At 36.5% G+C, this 27865-nt stretch overlaps 2 protein-coding genes and 1 long non-coding RNA gene across 6 annotated transcripts; all 3 read left to right on the top strand.

Moving 5' to 3' along the window:
• Positions 1-3053: 3053 nt before the first annotated feature.
• On the top strand, positions 3054-5823 carry LOC113356935. Of its 4 annotated transcripts, none has more exons than XR_003363305.1 (4): positions 3054-4020; positions 4232-4319; positions 4838-4962; positions 5269-5823. It is a non-coding gene; the product is annotated as an uncharacterized LOC113356935 (long non-coding RNA). The 4 variants fall into 4 exon arrangements; XR_003363304.1 differs by having other exon boundaries at positions 3054-4045; XR_003363307.1 differs by lacking the exon at positions 4232-4319.
• Positions 5824-16047: 10224 nt separating this feature from the next.
• On the top strand, positions 16048-18954 carry LOC113356934 (CSC1-like protein At4g35870). The gene has a single exon (XM_026600171.1). The coding sequence runs from the start codon at positions 16327-16329 to the stop codon at positions 18799-18801; it is 2475 nt and encodes an 824-aa protein (XP_026455956.1). The 5' UTR covers positions 16048-16326; the 3' UTR covers positions 18802-18954.
• A 5248-nt stretch (positions 18955-24202) lies between these two features.
• LOC113361509 lies at positions 24203-25713 on the top strand. Its single transcript, XM_026604737.1, has 5 exons — positions 24203-24296; positions 24371-24460; positions 24594-24707; positions 24809-25195; positions 25451-25713. Exons 4-5 carry the CDS (start codon positions 24815-24817, stop codon positions 25481-25483), a joined length of 414 nt encoding a protein of 137 aa, XP_026460522.1. The 5' UTR covers positions 24203-24296; positions 24371-24460; positions 24594-24707; positions 24809-24814; the 3' UTR covers positions 25484-25713.
• The last annotated feature ends 2152 nt before the right edge of the window (positions 25714-27865 follow it).

Here is a 27865-nt window from a genome sequence, read left to right as displayed (position 1 = left end):
AACTTGATAAATGTATCAAGAACTTCTGACTTATATGCTAAAGGATAAATCCATATAAATCTGCTATAAGAGTCAATAAAGGAGACATAGTACTTATATCCATTAATAGATCAAATGGGTGAAACCCATTCATCTGAGTGAAACCTGGATTAAGTAAGTTGCACATCAATCTTGATTCAGTAGAAGCATTAAAATTATGTTCTAATCTAGTCCAGATCTCATGAGGAAGGTACAATCGATTACTTGTGAATGAGTTTCTTCAGTGCAGGTACTAAACAACCAAGATAGAATAGTTTGATCTTGATTAATCCAGTAATTATAGAGCGGAATGCAGACAAAATCATTGTCTGGATCCGGATCTGGCAAAGATGAAGCTGCAAGAACTGCTTCACCGGCGGGAGTAGATTTGCGAAAGAACTTAATCGGACATTGAAACGATCCATCGACAAATCTGAAGAGATTATAACTTCGTAATAAAGGTAAAATTTGATATTTCCATAAGGTATAATTGGTTGATGATAGTTTTGATGGTGATTTGAAGGTAAGTGAGATATGTTTTTCAGTTTCAACCATTGTTGATGAAGTAATGGTTTGATGTGAAGAAAGTTAGGGTTTGAAATAGGTATTTGATACCCTGTCAGAGAGAAGAATGTCGTTAAACAAATCTCTCAGAGAAGATGAATTATTTTTTTCTTCCCTAAAACGCGAAAGCCGGACCCATACCCCTACCCGAACCCAGCCAGTTGGACTAGCCCCACTGCCAGACCCAACACCGCTAAACCCACTATACAACTAATCTATTACAAACCTTTACGGCGGCGGGGATCGAACCCCTAACTTCCTCCTTACTGGAGTTGACGGGATACCACTGAGCTATGCTCTTGGACCCAGAGAAGATGAATTTCTGATTCGTGAATTTCTTGATTCTTGTTTTTCGTGACAAACACTGGGAAGAGAAACAAATATTTAAAGCTACATGCGAACCTACTCATTACAGCTGAAACTAGTAACCAACCAATAACAAACTAACACCTGTCAGTGACTCAGTGCACTAACACCAATAACTAACTAACACCTATAACACCTGATAATGCACTCAAGTGATTCACACGCAGGAAGACTTATTCTCTAACACCAAAGATGATTAAATTGTAGAACAAATTCATGCAACATTTTCCTTAAGGACGCAGATAGCAATCGCATTTCTTCTGCAGTGACCTTGCGTCTAAAAGTACAAGTAGTTTATGCGTCACTAGCTGATTAGAATTTGGTGGAATAAACAACAACTAACCAGAGTGTTTTTATGTGCAATTAACTGTTTCTTGGTTAATATCCTAAACTAGGAAACAGCACTTCTGTTTTCTTAACGTGCTTAATCAGTGCTTTAAGTAATAATGTAATACACTTCTTAGAACTGATCTGAGGAGTATGGTCAAAAACAAATTATAGGTCTAGTTTTGGTGGTCTGTTTGATTCATTGGATGGAACTCCCTGGCACTGAGTTAATTAATTTTTTTCAAACTAATGACAATCTTTATTCTTTTTACAGTATTTTGTGAAACAAATGATCTTGCAATTTTAGTCAAATTAAATCTAAGTTAGGTTTCTCATCACAACCTGAGATGACCCATGCAAGATTTCGCAGGTATGATTCTTCAATATCAAATAATTTTTGCTGATGGAACCCATCAATTAATTATATTAGTCACTCTTAACTTATTTGATAATAGTTGAATTGTATTCGTTGGAAATCCATCAAGTGTCAGTGTCTTATGGTCTGATAAAGACATTTGCTGATAGGGTTTATGAGGGGGAGTTGCATCCAAAAACATTGGGTACACAGTCAAGATTGTCACTCCTTTGAAGTATTTTCCAACTTGATGATAACACCACCAACCGGGGGTTCCCACACCAATTAATCAGCTTAAAAATATTATCTTCTTCTTCCACAAACATCACGCATTTACGGTCTTTATCTCGTTCCTTGTAGGGTTTGTTGTATATAATTCACTTGCATATGATTCGTAATGCCATGAACAACCACACGCTAAATATGGCGTGGATTATATAGTTGGCATATTTCGTAATGCCACTCCAAGTACTCCTCAGAGGTAGTCAGGTGACACCGAGTTTAGAAGATGGAATTTGGACACGGTTGCTTTGCTATAAGCACAAAAGAAACAGAAGGCTGTTGATTAACAAAAAGAAAGGAAGAAACCGCGTTAGGCGTTCCAAAGGCTAAGAAACGGAAAGTATGTTCACATGTCTTTGCATAATATATAACCAATTAGCACACATTTATTGAACGAAATTTTGTATGATCAAGAACGCATTATTTTTCCTTTCACAAGAGTGAAGCGAAGTTGGTCGAAGCAAAATATGAAAAAGAGGTGCGTATAACTCCGATGGGGACAATAAAGTCTTAATTTACCACAAAGAAATGCAAAACTATATGGCTTAGACTTGGACAAATGATTAATCTTGCTTGGCTTGCCCACAGATAATGAAATAATATAGTGTTGCCATGACCCATCTCCATGTGGGAGATTACATATGATTACTGACAAGACATTGCATGAGTGCATCGAATCTAATGACCTTTGTATTTGATTATGCACGTGGACGTGTGTTTTCTCATCCGTTTTTTACTAAGGGGCTCCAACGTTTGATTTCCGGGGCTCATATGGATTGAAATGTCCACAATGTGGATGAGGGCCCTAATTCATTACAAAAATACCTTCTGATTAATTTGATTACCACCTTATTACCCTTAAATAGTTAGCATAAATCTCCACTCTTTAAAACACTAAGTCATATGAGCTCCCACGTCGCACGGTAAATATGACACCCCTCTCAAATTAAATTAGATAAAAGCTTTCACACAGAATAATTCTGGAAAGGACAAGTGGCGGGATTCTATTGGTTGAGACATTAAAACCTGAATTACACTCTGTTTACACCTTGTATTTAACTGGCGGTTTGTAACACCGTTAGTCATGAGACATTAAAACCTGAATTACACGATGTTTGTACCCTGTATTTAACTGGCCGTTTGTAACACGTTTAGCCAAAACGTGAGTATACAATACTTATTTGTAAATTTACACCTAACTAATTACTTACACTTGGTTTACATCAAATACTTAACTGGACGTTACTCACGTCCGTTAGGTATACAATAAATCCGTAAAGAACACCATACTTTTCTTATTCTTCTGCAACAAATGCCTACCATACTTTTGTTCTCCGACAAAACCCGTGAGCTGATTGAGATCGAAAAATAGGAAATGGATAGAGAAATTCAGAGTTGGAGATGGAATTGAGTGTTACCACTGCTCAACAGACGGAGATTGGAATGGGATCTGAGATTGATGTTGAGAGATGAAATAGAACGCAGAGAGATGATGAGAAATAAGAGAAAACCATGGGAAATTGAGATGATAATGGAGATTGAAGATGGGTATTGTTTCTGCTACCGTGATTTGGTGTTGTCACTGCAGGGAAAGAACAGTTAGGTTTATGCAATGAAGTTCGATTAGGAAGAATTGGTTGATGTTTGATTCAGGTTTAAATCGAATTTGGGTTCGATCTGTACTGTATTGAGCAGAGAAGAAAGGATTTGATGTTGCTGCTTCTGGTGCCGGTGATCGAATGGAGACATGGAATTGATCAGAGAAGGAAGAGATCGATGGAGGCAGAGATTTACTGCTGTAAAATGTATGGGTACGAGGTTGAATCGATGGGATCTGTTGAAGATAATAAACCCGCTGCTGCTGAGAAGAAATGGGTTGCGAGTGAAATTGCTTGATTATGGTTTGGATTAGATGTATGTTAGGATTTTAATCAGCAGAAACTGATTCATTAAAGGGAAGATGATAATCACAAGGGAGATGAATTGATGGACAGTCAGATTGAAGATGGGTTCTGTCAATTGAATGGACTCAACAATGAAGCTGGTATTTAGGAGGTGTTAGTTTCAATGCTTTCGAAATGCAGAACAATTTCATTAGTAATCCACAAGTAAGCTACTAAGATCTATTATCAGGTTAGAGGCATAACTAATATCTATTTCATTTGAATTCGCTTGATAGATTAAGTATCATGGACCCTTCATCAATTGCCATAAATTAGTGAGGCTGTTTTGTGCTTTGTGTGCCCACATGTGACACCATAGGTTCTTAGCACTTTTTGATATTAGTAAAGTATATGCATAATTTTTATTTTTGTATAGGTTTGTTATATCAAAGATAGCTTGCTGTGCTCAAGAGCCGTCTAATGGAATAAGGCTTTGCACAGTTGCAACGAACCATTGCAGAGATGTAAGCGCGTTAAGTTACAGTATTTTGATTTTATGTGTAAGCTCTTTAGCTTTTTTGGTATCAGTAGGGTTAACTGAATTGCTTGCTACTTTCGACCAGTATTTGGACTGAATTAAGTGAGAGTATGCAACTATAGATTTAGTTAGTATTGGAAAAAAAATCATACCAAACTAGATAATCTCAATCACCTTAATCTTCGTGAGAGTATGAAACTACAGTTTTAAAATGGAACACCGAGATTAAGCCTCTTGCTAATGTATCTAACTGGTCAGTTATGTGACTACCAAGGATACCTTATTTATTTATTTATTTGCACTTTAAGGGAATATTAGCTTGAGACTAAATTTTTTGTGATCCTGTTATAATCAGATGATGTTGGTGTTGTGTACATTTTTTGTATGCTTTGAACACAAAAGCTCCCTAGGCGCAAGGAATCCACGAGCTTACTTTGCAGTTATGTAGGTTATAATTATCCAGGTACTATATGATATTTAATGGGCCTCTCTTTGTTGGTGCAGTTGTTGTAGTGTGTACATCACCCTGTGTGGGGATAAATCAATCAATGATCTCAGTCGTCACATACACCATTCCAGAATTGAGAAACCACCTGTCGTGGCCATGGACTATGTTAAAAAGGACCAAGGTATAACCTATAACTGTCTCATATTCAATTACCGTGTATTTGTTTTTAGATCATGTTATGAACACCGAACTCCGTAATGAGAAGGATGCTCCATCGGTACCCCACTAATACGACCAAAATATATTTTAAACATGACACTCCTGAAGTAACTGATATAAGAGATGGATGAGTGCTTATATGTTGGGAGTCTCAAAATTACACAGTCGCGCCATTTTAGGAACCTCATCATTGGTCCCCGAAATTAGGTTCCAGTTTGTTTGTGTAAGTAGTTTGAAATTTGCGTCTTTTCTTTCTTTTTGTTTGCAGTGATGTTCCTGAGATAGAGCAGGAATTGATGATGCCGGAGATGTGAATTCGATCTCAAGTGGGTTTTGAATGAAGCAGCTTGAAGAAGATGGTGAGTTTATGGTTGTTTGTCAGCAAAAGAGAGCAAAGTACTGAAGCCCTGTTACAGAATCGAATTGATTGAATTAGGTGAATGTTTAGGAATTGCAGGCAAGTGAAGAATACAAAGGCCGGAAGTGGCTGAATATTCATCAGATTACAGCCAAGGCATTCTGGTCAGACGAGTCGATTCAGCGACTCGGATACCTTCAACTCAGACCAGTCACCCGTGTTAAACCTCTGACTCAATAGCTGACTTGACCCCTTTGACCGTTCGTCTGCCGTTATCTCGACTGCTGACTATAACGGACAGTGACGGCATATTCTGTCAGATGAGAAGAATCTCAAGTGTCCGGCAGTGACTTTTTCGGCAAGTTTTCGGTGACCCTATAGATTTTTCCGGTGACCCGAAAGTAGATAATTCTGTGTAAGTTTTTCTCATGGGTTTGAATACATAATTTGAAAATTGGATGAAAATGGATGTCGACCGAACTGGAAAGGTAAACTCATACCAAATCAGAAATCCCAAACATGCATCGGGATGGGGCTCTAAGCTACGGATGAGTGCATGCTTCTCCAATGGAATTCTGATAGACTTGCATCAATAGAAAACCATAATTTATAGCGGGGCCATCCCAAATCAAAATTCTTAAGTATGCATCGGGACGGGGCGAGATGAAGCCACACCAAATCAAAGATCCTAAGCGACGAGGCGAGACGAAGTATAAAGTCACACCAAATCAAAAATCTTAAGCGACGGGACGGGGCGAAGCCTCGCGACACCAAATCAAAAAATGTACGACGGGGCGAAAAACCCAAAATGATGGTGGATGGTTTGCGGAGTTGCCCGATGCGTAGCACGGGCATAAAATCTAGTTTAATTAAAAACCAAAAATTAAATGTGCGTGGCCTCTTCCTCTTTTTTTCTTGTCTCCATGGATTTAAATGTCCACAATGTGGATGAGGGACCTAATTCATTACAAAAATACCTTCTGATTAATTTGATTACCACCTTATTACCCTTAAATAGTTGGCATAAATTTAATTAAAAACCAAAACTAAATGTACGTGGCCTCTTCCTCTTTTTTTCTTCTCTCTTTTTCTTCCTTTTCCTGGGTCTTCAACTTCCTTTTCTTTTTTGTTCTTCAACGATTATAAATCGTCGATTCCGAGCCGCTGATTACTTTAATCAGGTAGGAATAAAAATATCCACCATTTTTTGCTGATTTTGATTACATATATAGTTAGATTTGATTAAAATAGGGATTTTGAGATTAGTTTCAGAATACTTTTGGAAAAACCAATATTTCCCAACCGTAAAACGATTCTATAGTGGGGATATTTTGATTCCCCACCGTAAACCAATTATACGATGTGGAAAGTATGAACTCCCACACGTATATTTTGTTTACGGTTTGCAAAATATGATGGTATTTTCTCGGGACTTCATTTTCTCTATCTATCTTATGTGAGTTCATTTTTCTGTAATTTTCTAGATCTTTTGGGCTTTGGCTCATTCCTTTGTAGTGGCCAAATTGGTCATCTCCTGGAATTAGTTTCGACCCATTTATGTGCTCGACTACCTGTGTTCAGGTGTTTTGATTGCTTTCTTACCTATATTAGGTGTGTACTTTGGTATTTGAAGCTTTTCCTTTTCCAGATCAGGAGAGACACATTAGAAGAGCTCTGGAGAATGATGGGATGGATAAGACCAACGTGGATTTGCCGGTTCGCAAACCATAGATATCTGAGTTTCAGAAATACATGAAGGTTGGCGAACAAGTTCGCAAACCTTAAGTTCAGTTGGGTACTGTTCACGTACCCGGTTGGCGAACCGTGGTTAACTGAATTTCGAAGTTGGTATGATAGGCTAGCAGTTGGCGAACCCTGTTCGCGAACCGTTTTCAATTGAGTTCAGCAATCTTATAGGGTTGGCGAACTCGGTTCATGAACTGCAACACCCTGACTCGTGAACAAGCTCTACGGTTGGCGAACCGTTGTACTAACTGTCCTAGTTATTTTAGTATATGCTCAAAGATTTATCTTCATAATATGTTTAGCATTACTAGGACTCTCTTAAACACTTCTAAGACTTTATTGATCACTCAAAAACTTATGTGTATGCATCATAATTAATCCTACAATACACGGTTTCGTAACCGAACTTAAGTATATATTTTTCTATTGTATTTTTAAAGAATAGAGTTCGCTTGATTCTCAATTTATCTTAGCTTGAATTTTAAGCAATCCATGTTCTTGTAAAAACTTTAAATAAAGCATCTTTGTCAACTGGGAAAATCAATCCCTGATACTTTGTGTCTAGTGGATTCTAAAGTCTTCCTTTGTTAACCTAGATTTCCTCAGAGAAACATAATTAGGTCTACGAGTAAAATACTTCGCTTTGGGGATTCGTGAAGCCACGTTCAACTATCTTTACCTTGATAGTTTGTGTATCCTGATCTTGTTATTCTGTTATCGAGGTTCTCGTAATCTCTTTCGGGCAAGATAGATAGTAACCACAAAGTACTCTTCGTCTCAGACTTTGTGATTCCTCAAGATAGATATCTGAAAAACTGGTTTTAGTTGACCTTTTGAAGATTGTTCTTGAGAACTCGTAAAAAGATTCAGGCTTCTCATTTAAGTGAGTGTAAGTGTTTCGGATTTGTGAGGTTTGCTAGCTTTGTATATTTCAAACAGATTTTCGCACCTTGATCTTTGATCTAAATGGAAATCAAATAGGCTTTATCTTTTAGAGTTAGATTCTCATCAAAAGTCTTCACTTCGGCTGAAACAACTCTTAGGTTGTAAAGGACGTCATCTAAGGGAATTAGGTGCATATAGCTTTGCGAGGTTCAATATACGTAAGGAACGCGACTGTAACTGAATTGCTTGAAGGATGAGTTCGGTCTCAACTACATTCCAGTCCGAAGTTTGATAATAGGCTAGTGTCTGTAGCGTCTTAATACAATGTGGTGTTCAAATCTGGACGAGGTCCCGTTTTTTTTTTGCTATTGCGGTTTCCTCGTTAACAAAATTTCTGGTGTCTTGTGTTTTTTTTGTTTTCCGCATTATATTGTTTATCTTTATAATTGGATTTACACAGATTTATGCGTATTCAATCTAAGTAGATACGTCTGTTTAATTGTAATCACTTACGAGACTTGTTTCTTGTATAATTCGTATTTTGAAAGATAGGTAACAAGTTTAATCATTTGGTTGAATTCCGATTGGATTATTTGGATACGACTAGATTGATTTTGGATATTGATTTTTGGGATCGTCCAAGTATTTTGCTTAACAATCAGGTTCACGAACCCTGTGTTTATACAAATACTGATTGAGTACATGTTGAGATATAAACTCTATATACATATTGATTGGTCTACTTGCTATTGTATTAAGTTTTGTCTATACAGGTTGTCGAAAGAAAAAGTTGAGTGTAGATGGTATCCCCTGCATTTTCAATTGGTATCAGAGCAGGCAAACACTGTTTGACCTAATATAAAAATAAATGATATATTTATATCTCAGTTGTTTTACTCTTCAACTGTCAGTTATCAGGTAGATGTTATATTTTGTCATCTACACTCTCTTTTGATGTTAAAACATTCCCATTTGCCATAAATACAAAATATGATTGCTTGGAAAATTTTCAAATGATCCATATGGCACACAAATAATTTTTGAATAATAAATTGTTTCGGACTAAGATTGATAAAGACCAAAGAACATCCATTGCTTAAATCATATTTCGAGATGTTTAACAAGACAAACTTGACTCGAAATTTCTTATTTGCAATATAAAATCTACTAGAAGTCATACGACATAGGCTGATAAAGATAAAATGACAATGCATGCGAGTAAATAGAATGGTTCAGTCTTCACATACCTCTTTGTTGATGAAGTTCTCCAAATGTCTTCGTCGATCTTCAATCTTCGAGGACTATTCAGTGATGTATGATACTCAACTACCAACCTATTACTTAGTCCAAGACTTGACTTTAATAGATTAGAAATCAAAATATAGTTATGTCATCTAACATTGACAACAAACTTGAGATAGCAAACCTTGCAAATTCGAACGAACAATGCTCTAATAATTTTGGATAAACAAACTATATCAGGACTGGAAATCCGAAATAAAAGGTTAAGTAAAAGAAAACTTGTTTTTGTTGCCGGTTTTTTTATTGGATTCATTTATATGCAGTAAAATGTAGATAAATACTTTTACTTTAATTCTCTTTATCGGTTTCTCTCGTTTCTCGTCTTAGGCTTATTAAGATTCTCATAAAAACCATTGGTTGGAATATTTTGGAGTGCACTAGTGACTTGGACAAGGCTGTTTTCATTCCAACCTAAAATCTTTGGAATTTCTTGACTACCTAAACGTTCCCCAAACAAATTTGGTTTTACACACTCACCGTAGAGAGTTCGAACTGGTAAACATTCCACTGATTAATTCCTTAACAACTTCTAGTTCTTAGTAGTGAAAACTACAGGCAAACCTTTTCTTCATTGTGAAACCCACAGAAGGAAATCTTCACGCGCACCCCCAATTCCTCGGTGAAAATTATTCACAAAACCATATTTTTCATAATTATCATTTTCGGAGAGATAGAGGCGAAAACAAAAGAGAAGAAGATCTGATTTTCTTTGATCGTTTTTTCCAGTTTAAGAGAGGCAAGTAGCGAAAGGGAAAAAAGATTTTCGGATTCATGAGGGTTCGTGGAAGTTTCTTTAATCACTCTCCTTGTAAGTTTTCCCAAACCGTGATTTGGACTGTTTGTTTCCAAAGGCGATTTCATGATTTTCAGATCAATTTTATGAATAAATTCGATTATGGATCGAATCGAGCAAAAACCCTAGCTTTTAGTAGATTTTTATAATGAAATTTCAGTTGTATTAAATAGTTATCCAATTGAGAATTAAGTTCTATTAAATTTCAGAGTTGTTATACATTGTTTCCTGATGTCAAATGCTATTTTTATTTGTTGTTAAAACTGAATACGTTGGTGTGATAAATTTTAATTATGTTTGCTTGGGATAGTGAGTTCTTGGAGTTTATTACATTTACACATGGTTTTTATGTTTAATACATCTTATCTGACCGAATTGCATAAATAGTTGTTGTGTAGCTTCTTTGAACAATTTTACAAACAAATTTTTTTTGAACAAACATACATTTTTTGGTTATATACTTGGTAATCGCCGGAATTTGTTATTTTGATATAGTAGTCCTGGGCAGGCAGTCCGAAAGAAATACTATGTTATCAAGAGGAATAGTGGTTGGATGTATTATGATTGGAACGACAATCTGCAGCTCGAAAATACCATATTGATACAACTAAGTTGTTGGAGAAGGCATAAGTGAATTTGTATGTATTTTGATACAACTAAGATATTGGAGAAGGCATAAGTGAATTTGCATGTAGCAGGCCGCACAAAGACGAGTTTTTCTTCGATATTATATAAGTATTTTTGGCCACTGACAATTTCTAGATTCACCCTACTTTACTAATCTTGATTAGGTTCGTTTCTAGTATACGGTTATCCTTGTTTTCTTGTAGGGCTTAGGGATTTGGTAGAAATGTTCAAACTTGTACAGTAATGTATCATTAAATGGAGGAATTTATGTCAAAATGTGGTGATTGAAACTCCAAGGAATTCTTCACCCTACCTTACTTTACTTGCATTAGGTTCTCATTTTCAAAAGAGAAATGTGAAGAATTTTGATGTTATTTGTACCCGACTTCATTGTTACTGGAAGAATCATGTAGCAATATTATTTCATCTGTGAAGCAATAAACATCACTCAACCGTCCAGAAGCTGAGAAGTTAAAACATAGACAACTATCAGATGTCATTTTTGATGGAATCAGTTAAGCTTCTTATGTTTGATGTCTCTTTTAGTTTCCAGCTTTTTTTTTGCTCAGAGTGGCTAAATGAAAATATATTTCAGTGTTATATTAGATCTAGGAGACAGCTTTTTGTTAAACAAACTAACAAAAGTCTGGGATATTTTGTGGTTTTCTAATTTAATTTATGCCGGTGTAAAGGTGCATCATTATTCATCATAATGCAGGATGACTAGTGTGGATTTTGAATTTGGCTTTGATGGTGTACATTGAATAAGCTAAGTTTGAGGAGTTGGTGTTGTTGGTTAGGAAGCTACGGATGTATTGGTGTTGGTAATAATGGTTGATAATCTGTTATGTAGCTATGAAAATGGTTGCATAACCTGTTATGCATCCCAGAAAATGGTTGCATAACACGCCATGCAACAACTTTTTTGTTAGTATTGAAACCAACAAAAAAAAAGAATGCATAACTTGTCATGCACCTACAATAACATCTGCATAACATGTTATGCAGTCGTGAAAACGGATGCATAAAGCATTATGCAACCACTTTTTTGTAAGCACTGAAATAAAAAAATTGATGCATAACTTGATATACATCCAAAAATATGGCTGCATAACGCATTATGCATCAACTTTTTTTGTAAGCACTGAAACTAACCAAAACAATGGATGCATAACTTGTTATCTAGTCGAGAAAATTATTGCATAATTCGTTATACGTCTTTTGTGATGTTATTTTTTCAGGCATATATATCGTTTTAGTGGTTGCATAATTAAATTAGTAAATGCATGAACCAAAATATGATTGCATAACATCTTATGCATCTTTTTGTTGTATCTGCATAATGTGTTATGCATATTTTTTGGTGGCTGCATAATGGTTATGTATCAAATTTTAGAAAATTTTGCCTAAAATGATGATTAGCTGCGATTTTTTCGTGAAAAACAAAAAATTGATATTGTTGTTTATACTCGTTGCGTAGCTCTCTTAAAAATATTTCAAACGATATAAAATTTGTAATATTCCAAGGCACGGTTTTTTAGATATGTTATATCCAAGTTTGCTTGCCAATTATATCCCTGAAAAAGTAGGATGCAAAACCCGGTTTCGAAATTTCATATAATTATGGGTGTTACGGAAACAAAAAATAAGAACGATTTTTTGGGGACCATGGTTTTTTTGGGAGGACCATGGTTTTATTTTGGGTAAAGGCATTAGAAGTAATTCTAGGTCACCCCGTATCTAGTTATTTATTTAATACCTAATCTACCCTCTTAATTAATTTTAGGTTATGATTAGTGAATGATTTAGTTAAAAACAATTAGTGAGATTAAATTAAAAGATGGGTTTATTATTAGTTGAGTAGAATTATTTAGAGAGTAGAGTTAGAGAAGATGAAGGAGAAAAACATGGAAAATATTTTTTTTTTCCGATTCACTAAGTTTGAGTATTCAAATGATGAAAACTCATCTGATTCTTCATCTCCATCCTCTCCTAGAATATTTGTTAATCTTCAAAATGATCCGGATTTGAACTGGATTTTGAACAGTTCGGTTACTTTATATGAAAAACAAGTAACCGAACTCATCTGAAGCTGTAGTTCGGTTGCCCCGTGAGATGAACAAGTAACCGAACTCATCCGAAAGTGTAGTTCGGTTACTTGTTCCAAACACGCAGGTTACCGAACTCTCTAATAATTTCTAGGAGTTACAGCGTTATGTTCGGTTGGTTCTCAACTAACCGAACTTTGGTGTACAAAGTTCGGTTGGTTCGCAAACTGCATGCACTTTTGATCTAACCGAATTTTACGTAATATAAGAGTATATAAGTTTACAAAGTTCGGTTCTTTCGCAAACTTGAACCTAACAGCTAACCAACCGAACTCTGAGTTCGGTTTCTGCGATAAAATTGTGAAGTTACCGAACTTAAAAAACAAAAAAAATGTGAAGTTCTAGCGTCTATTGGCTAAGTTCGGTTACTTTGTAGTTTTAAATTTTTTGCGAACAAACCGAACTCTATTGGCTAAGTTCGGTTATTTTGGAACTCAACATAGTGGCCACAACAACACAGTTCGGTTAGACTGGATTTGTTTTTTTTCGGTTCTAAGGGTGGAGTACGGTTACTTTGTAATTTTAAATTTTTTTGCGAAACAACCGAACAGAGAGTTCGGTGACTTAGTTTTAAATCCAATAGAACCGAACTGTTCTTCTTGTTCTTCATTTTCAAGAAGTTCGGTTAGTAAACTAGGGTTTTTTGGAAAATCGACCTAACCGAACATGACTCTGTAACTCATATTAAAACCCTATTTTGATGATTTCTATTCGATTGAAACAATCAAAATCAAATTAAAGCGAAGGGTTTGTAAGAAAATACCTCCGGAGTGGTCCCATGGCAGAATCAGGTTGCGGCTGGAGTCTTTTACACTCGATAAAATTATTATGTAACCGAACTTAATTGTGATTGCATTGATTTTGTTACATTTCTTAAATAGGCGGTGGTGGTGGGAGGAGGTGGTGGTGGTAATCGGTGGTTGGTGGTGGTGATAATCAGAGGTGGTGGTGGTGGTAATCGGCGGTGGTGGGTGGCGATGGTGGTGGTGGTAATCGGTGGTTGGTGGTGGTGATAATCGGAGGTGGTGGTGGTGGTAATCGGCGGTGGTGGGCGGTGGTGGTGGGAGGAGGTGGTGGTTATATATATATAGGTGGTTATTAGGTTGGTTTTAAATTAAATTAGGTTAAGGGTAGGTTAGTCATTTCAACGTTTTAGGACACCCCTTATCACTATAGGGAAGGTGGCCTAATAAAACCATGGTCCCCTCAAAAAAACCATGGTCCTTAAAAAATCATTCAAAAATAATCTTGGACGTGACAATAAGAATATTATTATTTTTTGGGCCTACACCGAAGTTCCCCTTCTTACTTCTTAGTACCCCGATGAGTAAGAACGATTTTTTGGGGATCATGGTTTTTTTGGGGGACCATGGTTTTATTTTGGGTAATGGCATTAGAAGTAATTCTAGGTCACCCCATATCTAGTTATTTATTTAATACCTAATCTACCCTCTTAATTAATTTTAGGTTATGATTAGTGAATGATTTAGTTAAAAACAATTAGTGAGATTAAATTAAAAGATGGGTTTATTATTAGTTGAGTAGAATTATTGAGAGAGTAGAGTTAGAGAAGATGAAGGATAAAAACATGGAAAATAATTTATTTTTTTTCCAATTCACTAAGTTTGAGTATTCAAGTGATGAAAACTCATCTGATTCTTCATCTCCATCCTCTCCTAGAATATTTGTTAATCTTCAAAATGATCCGGATTTGAACTGGATTTTGAACAGTTCGATTACTTTATATGAAGAACAAGTAACCGAACTCATCTGAAGTTGTAGTTCGGTTGGCCCGTGAGATAAACAAGTAACCGAACTCATCTGAAAGTGTAGTTCGGTTACTTGTTCCAAACACGCAGGTTACCGAACTCTCTAATAATTTCTAGGAGTTACAGCGTTATGTTCGGTTGGTTCTCAACTAACCGAACTTTGGTGTACAAAGTTCGGTTGGTTCGCAAACTGCATGCACTTTTGATCTAACCGAATTTTACGTAATATAAGAGTATATAAGTTTACAAAGTTCGGTTCTTTCGCAAACTTGAACCTAACAGCTAACCAACCGAACTCTGAGTTCGGTTTCTGCGATAAAATTGTGAAATTACCGAACTTAACAAACAAAAAAAATGTGAAGTTCCAGCGTCTATTGGCTAAGTTCGGTTACTTTGTAGTTTTAAATTTTTTTGCGAACAAACCGAACTCTATTGGCTAAGTTCGGTTATTTTGGAACTCAACATAGTGGCCACAACAACACAGTTCGGTTAGACTGGATTTGTTTTTTTTTTCGGTTCTAAGGGTGGAGTTCGGTTACTTTGTAATTTTTAATTTTTTTGCGAAACAACCGAACAGAGAGTTCGGTGACTTAGTTTTAAATCCAATAGAACCGAATTGTTCTTCGTGTTCATCATTTTCAAGAAGTTCGGTTAGTAAACTAGGGTTTTTTGGAAAATCGACCTAACCGAACATGGCTCTATAACTCCTATTAAAACCCTATTTTGATGATTTCTATTCGATTGAAGCAATCAAAATCAAATTAAAGCGAAGGGTTTATTGGAAAATACCTCCGGAGTGGTCCCATGGCAGAATCAGGTTGCGGCTGATGTCTTTTATACTCGATAAAATTATTATGTAACCGAACTTAATTGTGATTGCATTGATGTTGTTACATTTCTTAAATAGGCGGTGGTGGTGGTGTGAGAGGAGGTGGTGGTGGTAATCGGTGGTTGGTGGTGGTGATAATCGGAGGTGGTGGTGGTGGTAATCGGAGGTGGTGGGCGGTGGTGGTGGTGGTGGTAATCGGTGTTGGTGGTGGTGATAATCGAAGGTGGTGGTGGTGGTAATCGGCGATGGTGGGCGGTGGTGGTGGGAGGAGGTGGTGGTTATATATATAGGTGGTTATTAGGTTGGTTTTAAATTAAATTAGGTTAAGGGTAGGTTAGTCATTTCAGCGTTTTAGGACACCCCTTATCACTATTGGGAAGGTGGCCTAATAAAACCATGGTCCCTCAAAAAAACCATGGTCCCTAAAAAATCGTTCATGAGTAAAGCCGAGTTAAACATGTTTCTTCACAAATCCTGCAGTCACGACCGTGACCAAGCCCAAACTAACCTGGGTTCACCAACAACCGAACAACGTCTAAAAGGCAGATACGAAAAGCCGGTGGAAACTCGCAAGCGCACACAGCGGCTAGCGCACGTTAGTTTTGATCCCCCTGCCACCGTATATCCTACGAAGTCCTCAGATGCAACTCTTTCCGTAGTGTAAAAACTCTCTCCATCCGACCCCGTCTTGTTTCAAGAATCGAACCCTGTAAATTTTCTGCCGTTCTATCCCATTGTTTCCATCAAACTAGATTCAATCCCAAAACAATTCGATATTCTCCGCAAGAAACAGAATTCCCAGCTCAAATTGTTGTCACGCATAAGGTTAGGGTTTCAAAAATTTCCACGGGAAATTGAAACCCTAATTAAGTTGAATTTTCGATGTAATTTCTTGATTTACACTGTCTGATGAATCTGTTTTTATCCCCAATGGATTCAATTCAATCTCCTCCGCCATTTCCATCAGAAGATGGAGAAAAAGCATGGTATGGAAATATACAATACCTTCTCAATATCTCAGCTGTTGGAGCTCTATGTTGTGTATTCATCTTCCTTTTTGTTAAGCTTAGAAGTGATCATCGTATGCCTGGTCCAACTGGTCTTATTGCTAAGCTTTTAGCTGTGTGGCACGCTACTGGTCGGGAGATTGCTAGGCATTGTGGTGCTGATGCTGCTCAATTTCTTCTCATTGAAGGTGGTAGTTGTACTCTTCTTCTTTCAATTGCTGTTTTGGCCATTTTTCTTGTTCTTCCACTTAATTTATATGCTGGAACTGCTGCCATTGCTGACCAGTTCTCCAAAACAACCATTAATCATATCGAAAAAGGTTCGCCGTTGTTATGGGTGCATTTTCTTTTTGTGGTTATTGTAGCTTGTTTGGTTCATTTTGGCATTTGTACTATAGAAGAGCGTTTGAAAATTACTAGGTTTAGAGATGGTAATGGAAATCCTAGCGATACTAGTGCCAATTCTGTGGCCATTTTTACAATTATGATACAGGGGATTCCGAAGACATTAGCTATGGATAAGAGTCTGTTGGAAGGGTATTTTCAACATAGATATCCTGGTAAAGTCTATAAGGTTATTGTGCCTATAGATTTGTGTGCTTTGGATGATTTGGTGTCTGATTTGGTTAGAGTTAGAAATGAAATTTCTCGGTTGGTTGCACGAATTGATTCGCAGATCGCATCTGATGGGAGCGAAGATGATGAAATTGGTGAGTTTGATGAAATTTTAGAGTTTTCTTCGGAAGGGTTTTGGGACCGTGTTAGACATATGTGGAGAAGGTTAAAAGAATTATGGGTTCAGGTTAAAACGCGGTTGGGTTTTACAGACGAGGAAAGGTTAAGAAGATTGCAAGAGTTAAGGGCAGAGTTAGAGACTGAAGTGTCTGCTTACAAGCAAGGTGTAGCACAAGGTGCTGGTATTGCATTTGTGATATTCAAGGATGTGTACACCACAAATAAGGCTGTTCAGGATTTCCGATCTGAGAAGAAAAGACCCACAGGGAAATTCTTCTCTGTCATGGAGTTACAATTAGGTAGGAGTCGTTGGAAAGTCGAGCGGGCTCCACCAGCTTCCGACATCTACTGGAATCATTTGGGTTCGACAAAGCTCACCTTGAAACTTCGTAGAGTGTTTGTCAACACTTGTCTTCTGGTGCTGTTACTGTTTTTTAGTTCTCCTCTTGCTGTAATCACCGCCTTGAAGAGTGCTGCAAGAATTATTAATGCAGAAGCTATGGATAATGCTCAATCGTGGTTGACTTGGTTGGAGAGTTCAAGCTGGATTGCTACCGTAATTCTTCAATTTCTGCCGAATGTTCTTATATTTGTCAGCATGTATATAATAATTCCATCTGCTCTTTTTTCTCTCTCCAAGTTCGAACGTCATCTTACTGTATCTGGAGAGCACAGGGCTGCATTGTTGAAGATGGTTTGCTTCTTCCTAGTAAATCTCATCCTATTGCGGGCATTGGTAGAATCTTCCTTGGAGAGTATGATCCTGAGTATGGGTCGCTGTTATTTGGATGGAGAAGACTGCCAAAGGATCGAACAGTACATGAGCGCATCATTTTTATCAAGATCGTGTCTCTCTTCTCTTGCATTTTTAATCTCGAGCACTTTCTTAGGGATATCATATGATCTATTGGCTCCTATTCCTTGGATCAAGAAGAAACTGCAGAGGTTTCGAAAGAATGACATGCTTCAGCTGGTTCCCGAACAAAGTGAAGATTACCCGTTAGAAAGCCAGGACATAGATAACCTTCACCGACCTCTAATATCCGAGAGAGGATTTGAAGACGGTATCAGAGATGACAATATATCACATGGTCGAGGATTGAATGGAATTGATCTACATGGCGAAGATCTTTGTGAATATCCAATCAATAGAAGCTCTCCTGTCCCGAAACAGACATTTGATTTTGCTCAGTATTACGCATTCAACCTTACTATATTTGCCCTTACGCTGATCTATTCCGCATTTGCACCCCTTGTGGTTCCTGTGGGTGCAATTTATTTCGGCTACAGGTATGTGGTGGACAAATATAACTTCTTATTCGTGTATAGAGTTCGTGGGTTTCCTGCAGGCAATGATGGGAAGCTGATGGATACTGTATTGTGCATCATGAGATTCTGTTTAGACTCGTTCCTTCTCTCAATGCTTTTGTTCTTCTCAGTTCAAGGAGACTCCACTAAGCTGCAAGCTATATTTACTCTAGGGTTGTTAGTTTTGTATAAGCTGTTACCATCGAAGAACGATAATTTTCAACCATCTTTGTTAGGAAGCATACAGACAGTTGATAACGTAGTTGAGGATGGTCCTCCTGATTACGAGGTTTTCTCTCAACCCAATTTTGATTGGGATACATATCAACTATGACAAAAAGAAATGCTAAAACTACTTTAGGATTTCAATCTACTGCGATCATGTATAAGGTTTTACTTCACATTTGATTTTCGTTTTTTCTCTTTTATTGTGAACTAAAACTAAAACATGTTTGGTATGTATATAGTTACTTTAGATTTTTGTGAACTTGCATTCCTTTGATTCTTTGATTTAAAAGAAAATGTTGCCTGATTAGGACTATAATAATAGCAAGCAAACATAAAGTGGTTCACCCCACTTCAGGATTTCGATTTACATGTGTAACATGATTCGCAGAGAAATATTAATTGAAGAGAAGTTCCATTCAACCATCTCTTTGAATCGAACTATTTCGTGTTGTAGTTATCAATTGATGTTGGCATACATAGTACAACACCATCTGGATTTATCAGAACACTTGACCGACACACCACCTCCGTGGAGAACTGAAACACCTGCTCTCCGTGGAGAACTGAAACGCATAACATTGTTCTCATTGTATATCAATTCCAACATCGAAAATGATGGATGGAACACATTCCACCGTGCTGAGCACCGTGTGAGTGAGGGAGTGGGTCCCATTCCTGTCCCACTTCCTATCCCAATGCTGAGGATCACACCAGGACTATCCGATCCCTCTAGATGCACAACTCGGTGTTGCTTCTCGGTGTATCTATCAAAGCCCTTCCAACCAATGTAGTTAATATCGGATATCGGTTCATCTCGACCGGGACCGATACACTGGTACGATTTTATATCGGGGATATTATCGTTGAAATATCGGTTCTAGATTTAGAGACTATAATTTTATATTAAACATTTCTCCACACATTTTCGGATAAGATATAATAGATAACATCAATTTTATCAAAAAAACAAAAGAGTAATTTTAGTAGACTTGCTTCGAGAGCTACATGCACCTCTACTACCATCCGGAAGACTTTCTTCGCCAAAATTACCCTTAAACTTTATAGAAAACGACCAATACCGTCTCATATCAGGAAATGTAGGAAAATTTCATATCGACCGATATGACCGATATTTGACCGAAACGGCCGATATTCGACCGATACGGCCGATATTATCGGACGAATATCGTATCCCCGATATCCTTCTTATCGTATCGTTTTGGGCCGATATCCGAAATATCCCCGATATATCGGCCGATACGGCCAATATTGACTACATTGCTTCCAACATAACATTGTTACATGATTGCAATCTGGTTTAGATAGAAGAAGTTGCAACTCCTGACTAGTGGGACCAACAGGCATATGCTTATAGGTTGTGTGTGGACCAGTGTAGTCAATATCGGCCATATCGGCCGATATATCGCCGAAATTTCGGATACCGGTCTAGAACGGTACGGTATGAAGGATATCGGGGATACGATATTTACCCGATAAAATCGGCCGATACGGACGAAACGATATTTTCCGAAATTAACCGGTACCGGTCATTTTGTGTAAAGTGTAAGGGTAATCTTGGTTTTTCAGTTCCGGTATAGGTTAAATCCCTAAAATTTTCATTCGATTGTTTTCAGTCGAACTGTGGAAGAGAAAAGAAAGGAACTGTGGAGGAGATGAAGTGAAAAAAAGATCGTGTTCTTCAAATACCTGATTCAGCAAGTCGTGTTCTTCAAATATCATCATTGAGAATCCAATCTAAGGAAGGAACTTTTGATTAGCTGATGTTCTTCATCTAAAAATCTCAGAGACTATTGATTAATTGAAGGTTAGGGTTTTGAAATCTCAGAGACTATTGATTATTATTGTCTTTTTTTTTTTGCTTTGATTAATTAAATTCGTCAACATCTTCAAAACCCACTTATTTTTGAGGGTTCATTCTTATTAATAGACCTTCTTTATTATTGTTTTTTTTTTATTTTGGTTGATTTATTAGCTATTTATGTTTTAGGTTATGGCTATGAATTCTTCTAGTGCATCCAATGCAAACACCACAAACAATATATGTGGTTTATTGCCTTCTTCTACGCAAGCTAGGGATCCGGCATGGGAATGGGGTGAACGCAAAGACCCAGAAAATCCAAATATTATTACCTGTTTGTTATGTAACAAATTAATCCGTGGTGGTGGAATCACAAGGCTTAAGGAGCATCTCGTAGGAAAGTCAGGGAATACTTCACCATGTCCGAATGCAACCACTTCTGTTATCAACAAAGTAAATCAGTTGTTTGCTGTAAAGAAGACCAAAAATGCTCATAGGGCTAACATTGATTTAGTGTACCAGCGTACATTCAACTCTGATGAAGGCTCTGATGTTGACACAGATGTTGGGGAACAAGAAGTTGAAATTGATGGCAATGTTGGCAGTGGTAGTGGTGTTGATTTACATGTTCAAAATCAGACGAAGAGAAAGCGAATAACCCAAAGTAATACAAGAGGTCCTATTGATTTATATATGAGGACAGATCACAAGAAAACTCAAAAGGTCACCGCTGAAAGGAACTGTGCAGTGAAAGAGAAGTTATTAAAGACTGCATGGAAATGCATATCATCTTGGATGACTGAGAATTCAGTGGCATTTAATACCGTTCGTTTCCCAAGTTTCAAAGAAATGATCTTTGCAATTGGTGATTATGGGAAAGGTATTTTTTTCAAACCTTGTTTTCCTTGATGAACTAGTTCCTTGCTTGTTCCTTGATTGATGCTTGCTTATTCATAACTAGTTGCTTGTTAAATGTGTGAATGATATAACATGCTTCTTAGAAATCTCATAACATCTGTGTTGTCAGGAATTGCATAATGTGTTGACTATTGCATAATATGCCGACTATTGCAGACTATTGCATAATGTGTTGACTATTGCATAATATGCTGACTATTGCCGACTATTGCAGACTATTGATTAGCTACTTTGTTCATGTTTATGACAGATGATTGGTGGATTACATATGGAGGAATCGATGTCCCAAACCTACAAAAATTTGCAATCAGGGTATTGAGTCTTACTTCTTCTGCTTCCCCATGTGAGCGAAACTGGAGCACATTTCAAAATGTGAGTCTTACTTGTTCTATCTTTACAGTTGCATTATGTTCTTTACAAAGTCATAAATTTCAACAATGCATGAAACAACAATGTATGTTCTTATCACAACAAACTGGAATGCATGAAACAATCAGTTTAGTTACTTATTTTTTGTATTTCAGTTGAACACCAAGAAGCGGAATCGCATAACACAACAAAAATTGAATGATAGTGTATTTATCCAATATAACAAAAAATTGCAGCGTCGTTATAAAGAAATTGCAGAATATAATGATGATGGGAAAGCTCGTGACCCTATTTTTCTTGATGAGCATGATGAAAATGATGAATGGTTGGATCCACAGAACTTACATGACTTGGCTGTAGAAGGTGATAATGCAACTTTGGATGATTTTCAAGATATTCTTGGCGAAGAAAGTCGTCCAGTTGATAGTAGGGGTGCGTGTAGCTCTCGAAGCAAGTCTACTTACCCAACCGATTCTGAATATGATGGCTATGATACTGATCAATTGATGTTAGACACTGATAATGGACTACTTGATGGAGCTAATGGAGCTACTGAAGATGATGATATCTATTATTTAGAATAAAATTGTATTATCTATGTTTAGTTACCATTTTAGTTTGTAAACTTTAAAGTTGGTGAAGTTACTCTCTTGTTTCCGGTTTGAACTTTAAACTTGTTTAATTATCCTTTTAAGTATTGAACTTTAAAGTTATTGAAGTTACTCTTTTGTTTTTTTTTATAAAATTGATGGTATCTATTATATTTTATCCGTAAATTTAGAACCGATATTAGACCGATATTTCAACGATAATATCCCCGATATAAAATCGTACCAGTGTATCGGTCGCGGCCGAGATGAACCGATATCCGATATTAACTACATTGGTGTGGACTTATAAAAAATTAGAATCTATTTAGAGGCATACTTAATAAGGACAAAATAGAGTCACTTTTTTTTTTTGTAAGTTAAGTGCATTCAAAAGACTAATTTTGGGAATTAGTAACCCTTACATCAAAATGAGTAGAGCCATCTAATGTTGGGTTGGTAGTTTCTACCATAACATTTGATTTATCTACTTCTAGAGCATAGTTAATACAAGAAGGAGGTTCATTCCTCCAATTGATGGTATGTCTAAAAGATTTGGCTTCCTTGGCCAATATATCTGCCACATTGTTTGCAGTTTTAGGAATAAATAAAAGCCTAATTTTTTTTTGACAGAGTTTAAATTCTATTTTAATTTCTTCCATGATGGCTTGGTTCTGCCATTCAATTTGAGACTCTCTCCCGTTCAGATAATCAATGAGATTTTTGCAATCACCTTCCACCAAAAAAATTGGACAATCCTTGTTCAACAGCCCATTTGGCTCCCTGCAACAATCCTATTGCTTCCGCTTCTTCAGAGGTAGACGCTGAGAGTGGTCCTGCTTCGCCTTGCTCAAAGTCTCCTGCATCATTCCTTAGAATTAAAGAAAAACCTGCAGACATATTCACAGATATCCAGTCTGCATCTATATGGAGTTTCAGTTGTGCTTTCTTAGGGGGAGATCAAGTAGGAATCGTTAGTTTGTCATTTGAGACTTGCTTAGTTGAAGTATTTCCCTTAAACCAGAATTCTAAAAATCTTTGAATTTCTAGACCTACTTGAGCACTAGATTGCTGAGTGTTTTCAAAAACTCTGTTACATCTTTCCTTCCATATAAACCAAGCTTTAGTCAATATTAGTTCTATAGGAATAGTTGGGTTCATTTTTTCTAGCCATTCTTTGCAAATATCCAGGAAAGTTGTGGATCTGTCAAAACAAGGCTCAACAGGACTTGGCTTTGTAGCCCAGACTGACTTGGCAAAGGACAAAAAATCAGAAAGTGTTCTATGGTTTCAGCTTCATTACAACCAAAGGAACAATTTGGACGTATATCCTCCATAAATTTAGACAGTTTCAAATTTGTGGAAAGTGCATTTTCTAAACATTTCCATGCAAAATTTTTAATTCTTCCGGACATATCTAGATTCCACCATATTAGAGTCCCTAGGTGGTAAAAACAATGACCCTCATCCACCATATTTTATAATGACAGTAGTGTCTTTATTTTTTACATTTTTTTTTCAATTTTTTTCTTTTAGTTTTTAAAATTTTGTTTTAATTTTTTATTTTTGAAAAAAAGTTTAATTTCTTTATGTATTTACAAAGCCTAGACCTAGGTTCGGTAGGCTGAAGACCTAATTCTTTTAAAAAACATACATAGGTTTAACTGATAAGTTATCAGCCGAACTTCACTCTTTAAATGCGAACCTAAGTTCGGCAGATTCGAGCAAAAAATAGGACAACCGAACTTAGTATTGTTCTTCATAAATTGAAGTTCGACTAACATTTTCGTGTTTACTTATGAAAAGTGGCCAACTCTGGAACAACGTCTTGCTAATCCACCAAAAAATGTTGTTGAGAGCCAATGGAGGGTATTAGTTGATGTTTGGGAAAATGATGCCAAGAAAAAAGTAAGTGAGACTAATTTATTTGAATGATAAGCCTAGAATAAGCATTCCTAACACAGATCTTTCTATTGGTATAGGAAATAAGTGAAAAAAACAAGCAAAACAGATCAAAACAAAAGAATCTACATACCACAGGCTCCAGACCACATGCAAACTATGCAGTAGAGGTAATTTTATGTTCAGTTAAGATGGAAAAGATAATAAGAGTACATTCACTGTTATGTTTACGAATATTTGTAATGTTTATGTGGATTTGCATATATAACCAGATGCTTAAATATTTATTTGTGATTGGCGAAGGAACTAGGACGACCTCCTAAACGTTGTGAGCTCTATGGTGTTACCCATACAAGGAAAAAGAAAACAGAAGATCCGGACGAAGTATTAATCGACCCCGAAGTAGCTGCAAAAATTGTATAGTATTATCACATATCAACTTTGAATTTTTTTTTATTAATATTAAGGTTACTGAAGCATTGAAATTGAAGTTAATTTGAAAATTGACATGTTTATAGAAGCAAATGGAGGAAGTAGAGTATCCAGCAAACCTACCAGGTTCTCATATTGTGCTACAAGGAAGAAATGATTCATTTGCACACATCAAGGGACGAGATAAAGGGGGGCGCGTTCGTTGTCTTGGCAATGCTGTAAAACCAAAGAAATACTGGGGTGAGGAATCATCATCTCAAGCTACCAATGATCTAAATGTTGAAAATGTGAACTTTAGACAACAACTGGAGATTACTATTGGGGATCTTCAAGCTGCAATGAAGCGTATATCTGAATTGGAAGCACAACTTGCTACACGTGATGAAACCGGAACTGCCAATGGACATCTTCAGGAAGCTTTAAAGAAGATAGCAGAATTAGAGGAAGAAGTTGAAAGCCTCAAAATGGTCCAGGTAACTAATTTACTTCAATCAAGCTTGCAATTCGTAATTCTTTTAGGTTTTTTTATTTATTCTTGACTAAAACTTTGAGCCTGGCATGACTTTATGTGACACTAACAAAGGAATATATTCTCTTTACGCAATGACACTTGGTTGATTTCCTTAAGATTTCAGTGGTAAAGTTAACTAGGCGTTATTTGTTCCACAACTTTCCAAATCCATATTAAACAATCTTTCTCTGATAGTCAAAATGATTTTATTTTGTAGGACTTTCGTATTGGCGATATGCTGCGAACCTAATTTGGAGAGCAAGAATCAATGCATAGAAGGGGGTGGTTCATACAAGGGTAACTACATCAACTTACAGGGGGATTATATCTAACAAGTCAAAACAACATAGGATAGATGTTTGTCTTTTTGAATACAAGTGAATGTGGCATTTCTTTTTGGGGTTTCCTGCTTGCAGGTGTGTTTTGATTTTATCCCAATCCTTCACAACCATTTTGGATGTGTTCCTTTTTTTTGGTTTAGTTAATAGCTTTACTTTCGATGACAAGATGATGATATACCTTCTGTTCAGAATTTCAATGTTCCCAGTCTTTTGACGGAACTGGTAACATCTTAATGTAAGTCTCTTTCATGTGTCAATGTTAGCAACTTCTTTGTTAAGATGAATGCATGTTTGTTTGTGAATATGTTATGTGAGGCAGTATTGTAACAGGTTGTGACAGGAAATAAGGGAATGCATTCCGCCTGCTAAATTTTCATTTTCATTTTATTTTTTTTAAACACTAGCGACGGTTTCAAAACCCTTGAGAATAGAAAAACGGTTAGTCGTTAGCAGTTAACCGTCGACGGCAGAAAAATTCCGTCTCTTTGATGATTTATTTCTGGCGGAAAAAATCCGTCAATTTTAGGATGATCTACTTCTGGCGGTTGATAAACCGTCAATATAGAATAAATCCGCCAGAAAAAACATTTGTGACGCCTCCAAACATGACGGTTAGTCCTCCCTCATAAATATATATTTTTGACGGTTATTGGGCTACTTATGGCGGCCATTTTCTACTTCTGACGGTTTTCTAACGGTAGCTACAACTCCTCATTTTTGTAGTGAACAATGAGTAGTTCGACTGATAATTCCTTTCAATTATCGACGAACTTCACTCTGTAACTGTCATAAAACCTTAGTTTTTTGATTTAGTCCTAATATATCAATCAAATACAAGAAAATAAGATATCGGTTTGTGGGCACTTTTTATTGTACATTTCCTTGCTGTGAGGATCTGGTTCTTGCTCTCCAACTTCACTCAATTCGTTTTCTGCTTCAACTTTTTCCTCTTCACTAATTTGCAAATTAGAAAAACGATTGGAGCCTTTACATTTAGTCGAGGACGATGAAAATTATAGTCATGTTAGCGTAGGCTGGAGTAAAGAATAGAGGAGAAGAAAAATGTAAAACTAAATAGAAAGAAAAAAAATGAATAAAATAAAATAAAATTAGTCAAAGTTATCTAAGTAACTCAACTAGCTTTAGACACCCCTTATCAACCTACCTAGTTAGGGTAAGCATTTTGTAGCCTCAAAATGTATGCTCCAAAACAGGATTCGACAGTTAGGAGAAGAGGAATGACGTGTATTTGGGTTGTTTGGATAACCCAATATTATTAGAAGCTACTTCGGTTATTCTATTTTTTTGGCTACTGTTATTACTAGTTGGGTCACTGCTATCTTGATAGCAATAGGCACTCTAAACTTAAAAACCTCTAGTTCATGTTACTTACATGTTCTGGATGTGGGTTGGATTTAGTCCAATCACTGCCTTGTGCTTTGATACAAACTGGTTTCATTCTCAAGATCAGTTTGGCTCTTGATGTTTGGTCCTCTCCTTTGCGAGAGAGAAGGTCGACTGATAACTTGGTGGAGATACTATAACTTGTATGACTTACTATACTGTTTGGTCCTCCAGTTCATGTTACTTACTATAATGTTTTTAGTTCTGAAAGGATAGATTGGATAGGTAAGAATTGGTGGAGATACTATAACTTGTATGACTTTTCTATCGTCTTTAAAAATTTCTGTAAGGTTTCCGATTTCCTAAATCGACTCTATCAATATATTATTTCAGGTTAGCTTCTTTTCCGACAATTTTTTTTAATTAGAGGCTGCTGTAATGTGCATAAATTCCGGAGAAAAAAAACCCATAACCACTATTTTTTTTCTTTTTACAAAAATTCTAACGGATTGGTTAAGCAACACTAAAAATGTCCGACTCACGGATCAATTTTTCTTGTTCATAAACTACAATTTTCACACTCTTTTAGATGAAATTTTGTTGTCCTATCAAAAATCATAATAACCTGCTCTGCACCCTTGGATTATGCTCCACTGCACATTATTTCCCCAGAAGAATGGAAAATCTTTTGATTAATTATATCTTCACTCACATATCCAGCCATTGATTTGAGAATAAGAAGATGAAAACTTTGCGTTATAGAAGATTACGAAATTTCAGGAACAGTAAGGTTCGATGAAATTTTAAAAAACTAGCTATAGTTAATTTATGGATTAGACGACGTTATATCTACTAGATCTGGCGGTTAGAAGTCTGTGGGTTGAAATAATTTTTTCCCGGAAGAATTTACTAAGGTTTGTGGATTTTTGTTCTCGACGGCTGGGCCA

This window comes from Papaver somniferum, chromosome 3 (genome assembly GCF_003573695.1).
Source record: "Papaver somniferum cultivar HN1 chromosome 3, ASM357369v1, whole genome shotgun sequence".
Taxonomy (NCBI): domain Eukaryota; kingdom Viridiplantae; phylum Streptophyta; class Magnoliopsida; order Ranunculales; family Papaveraceae; genus Papaver; species Papaver somniferum.
The sequence above is the reverse complement of the archived record's forward strand: the minus strand, read 5'-3'. Positions and strand labels throughout refer to the sequence as shown.

Bases quoted from the DNA above. Each gene is read 5' to 3' on its own strand.
- LOC113356934 (XM_026600171.1), top strand. From the start codon at position 16,327: ATGAATCTGTTTTTATCCCCAATGGATTCAATTCAATCTCCTCCGCCA.
- LOC113361509 (XM_026604737.1), top strand. From the start codon at position 24,815: ATGGAGGAAGTAGAGTATCCAGCAAACCTACCAGGTTCTCATATTGTG. The intron at 25,196-25,450 runs GTAACTAATTTA...TTTATTTTGTAG, and splicing joins AAAGCCTCAAAATGGTCCAG to GACTTTCGTATTGGCGATAT.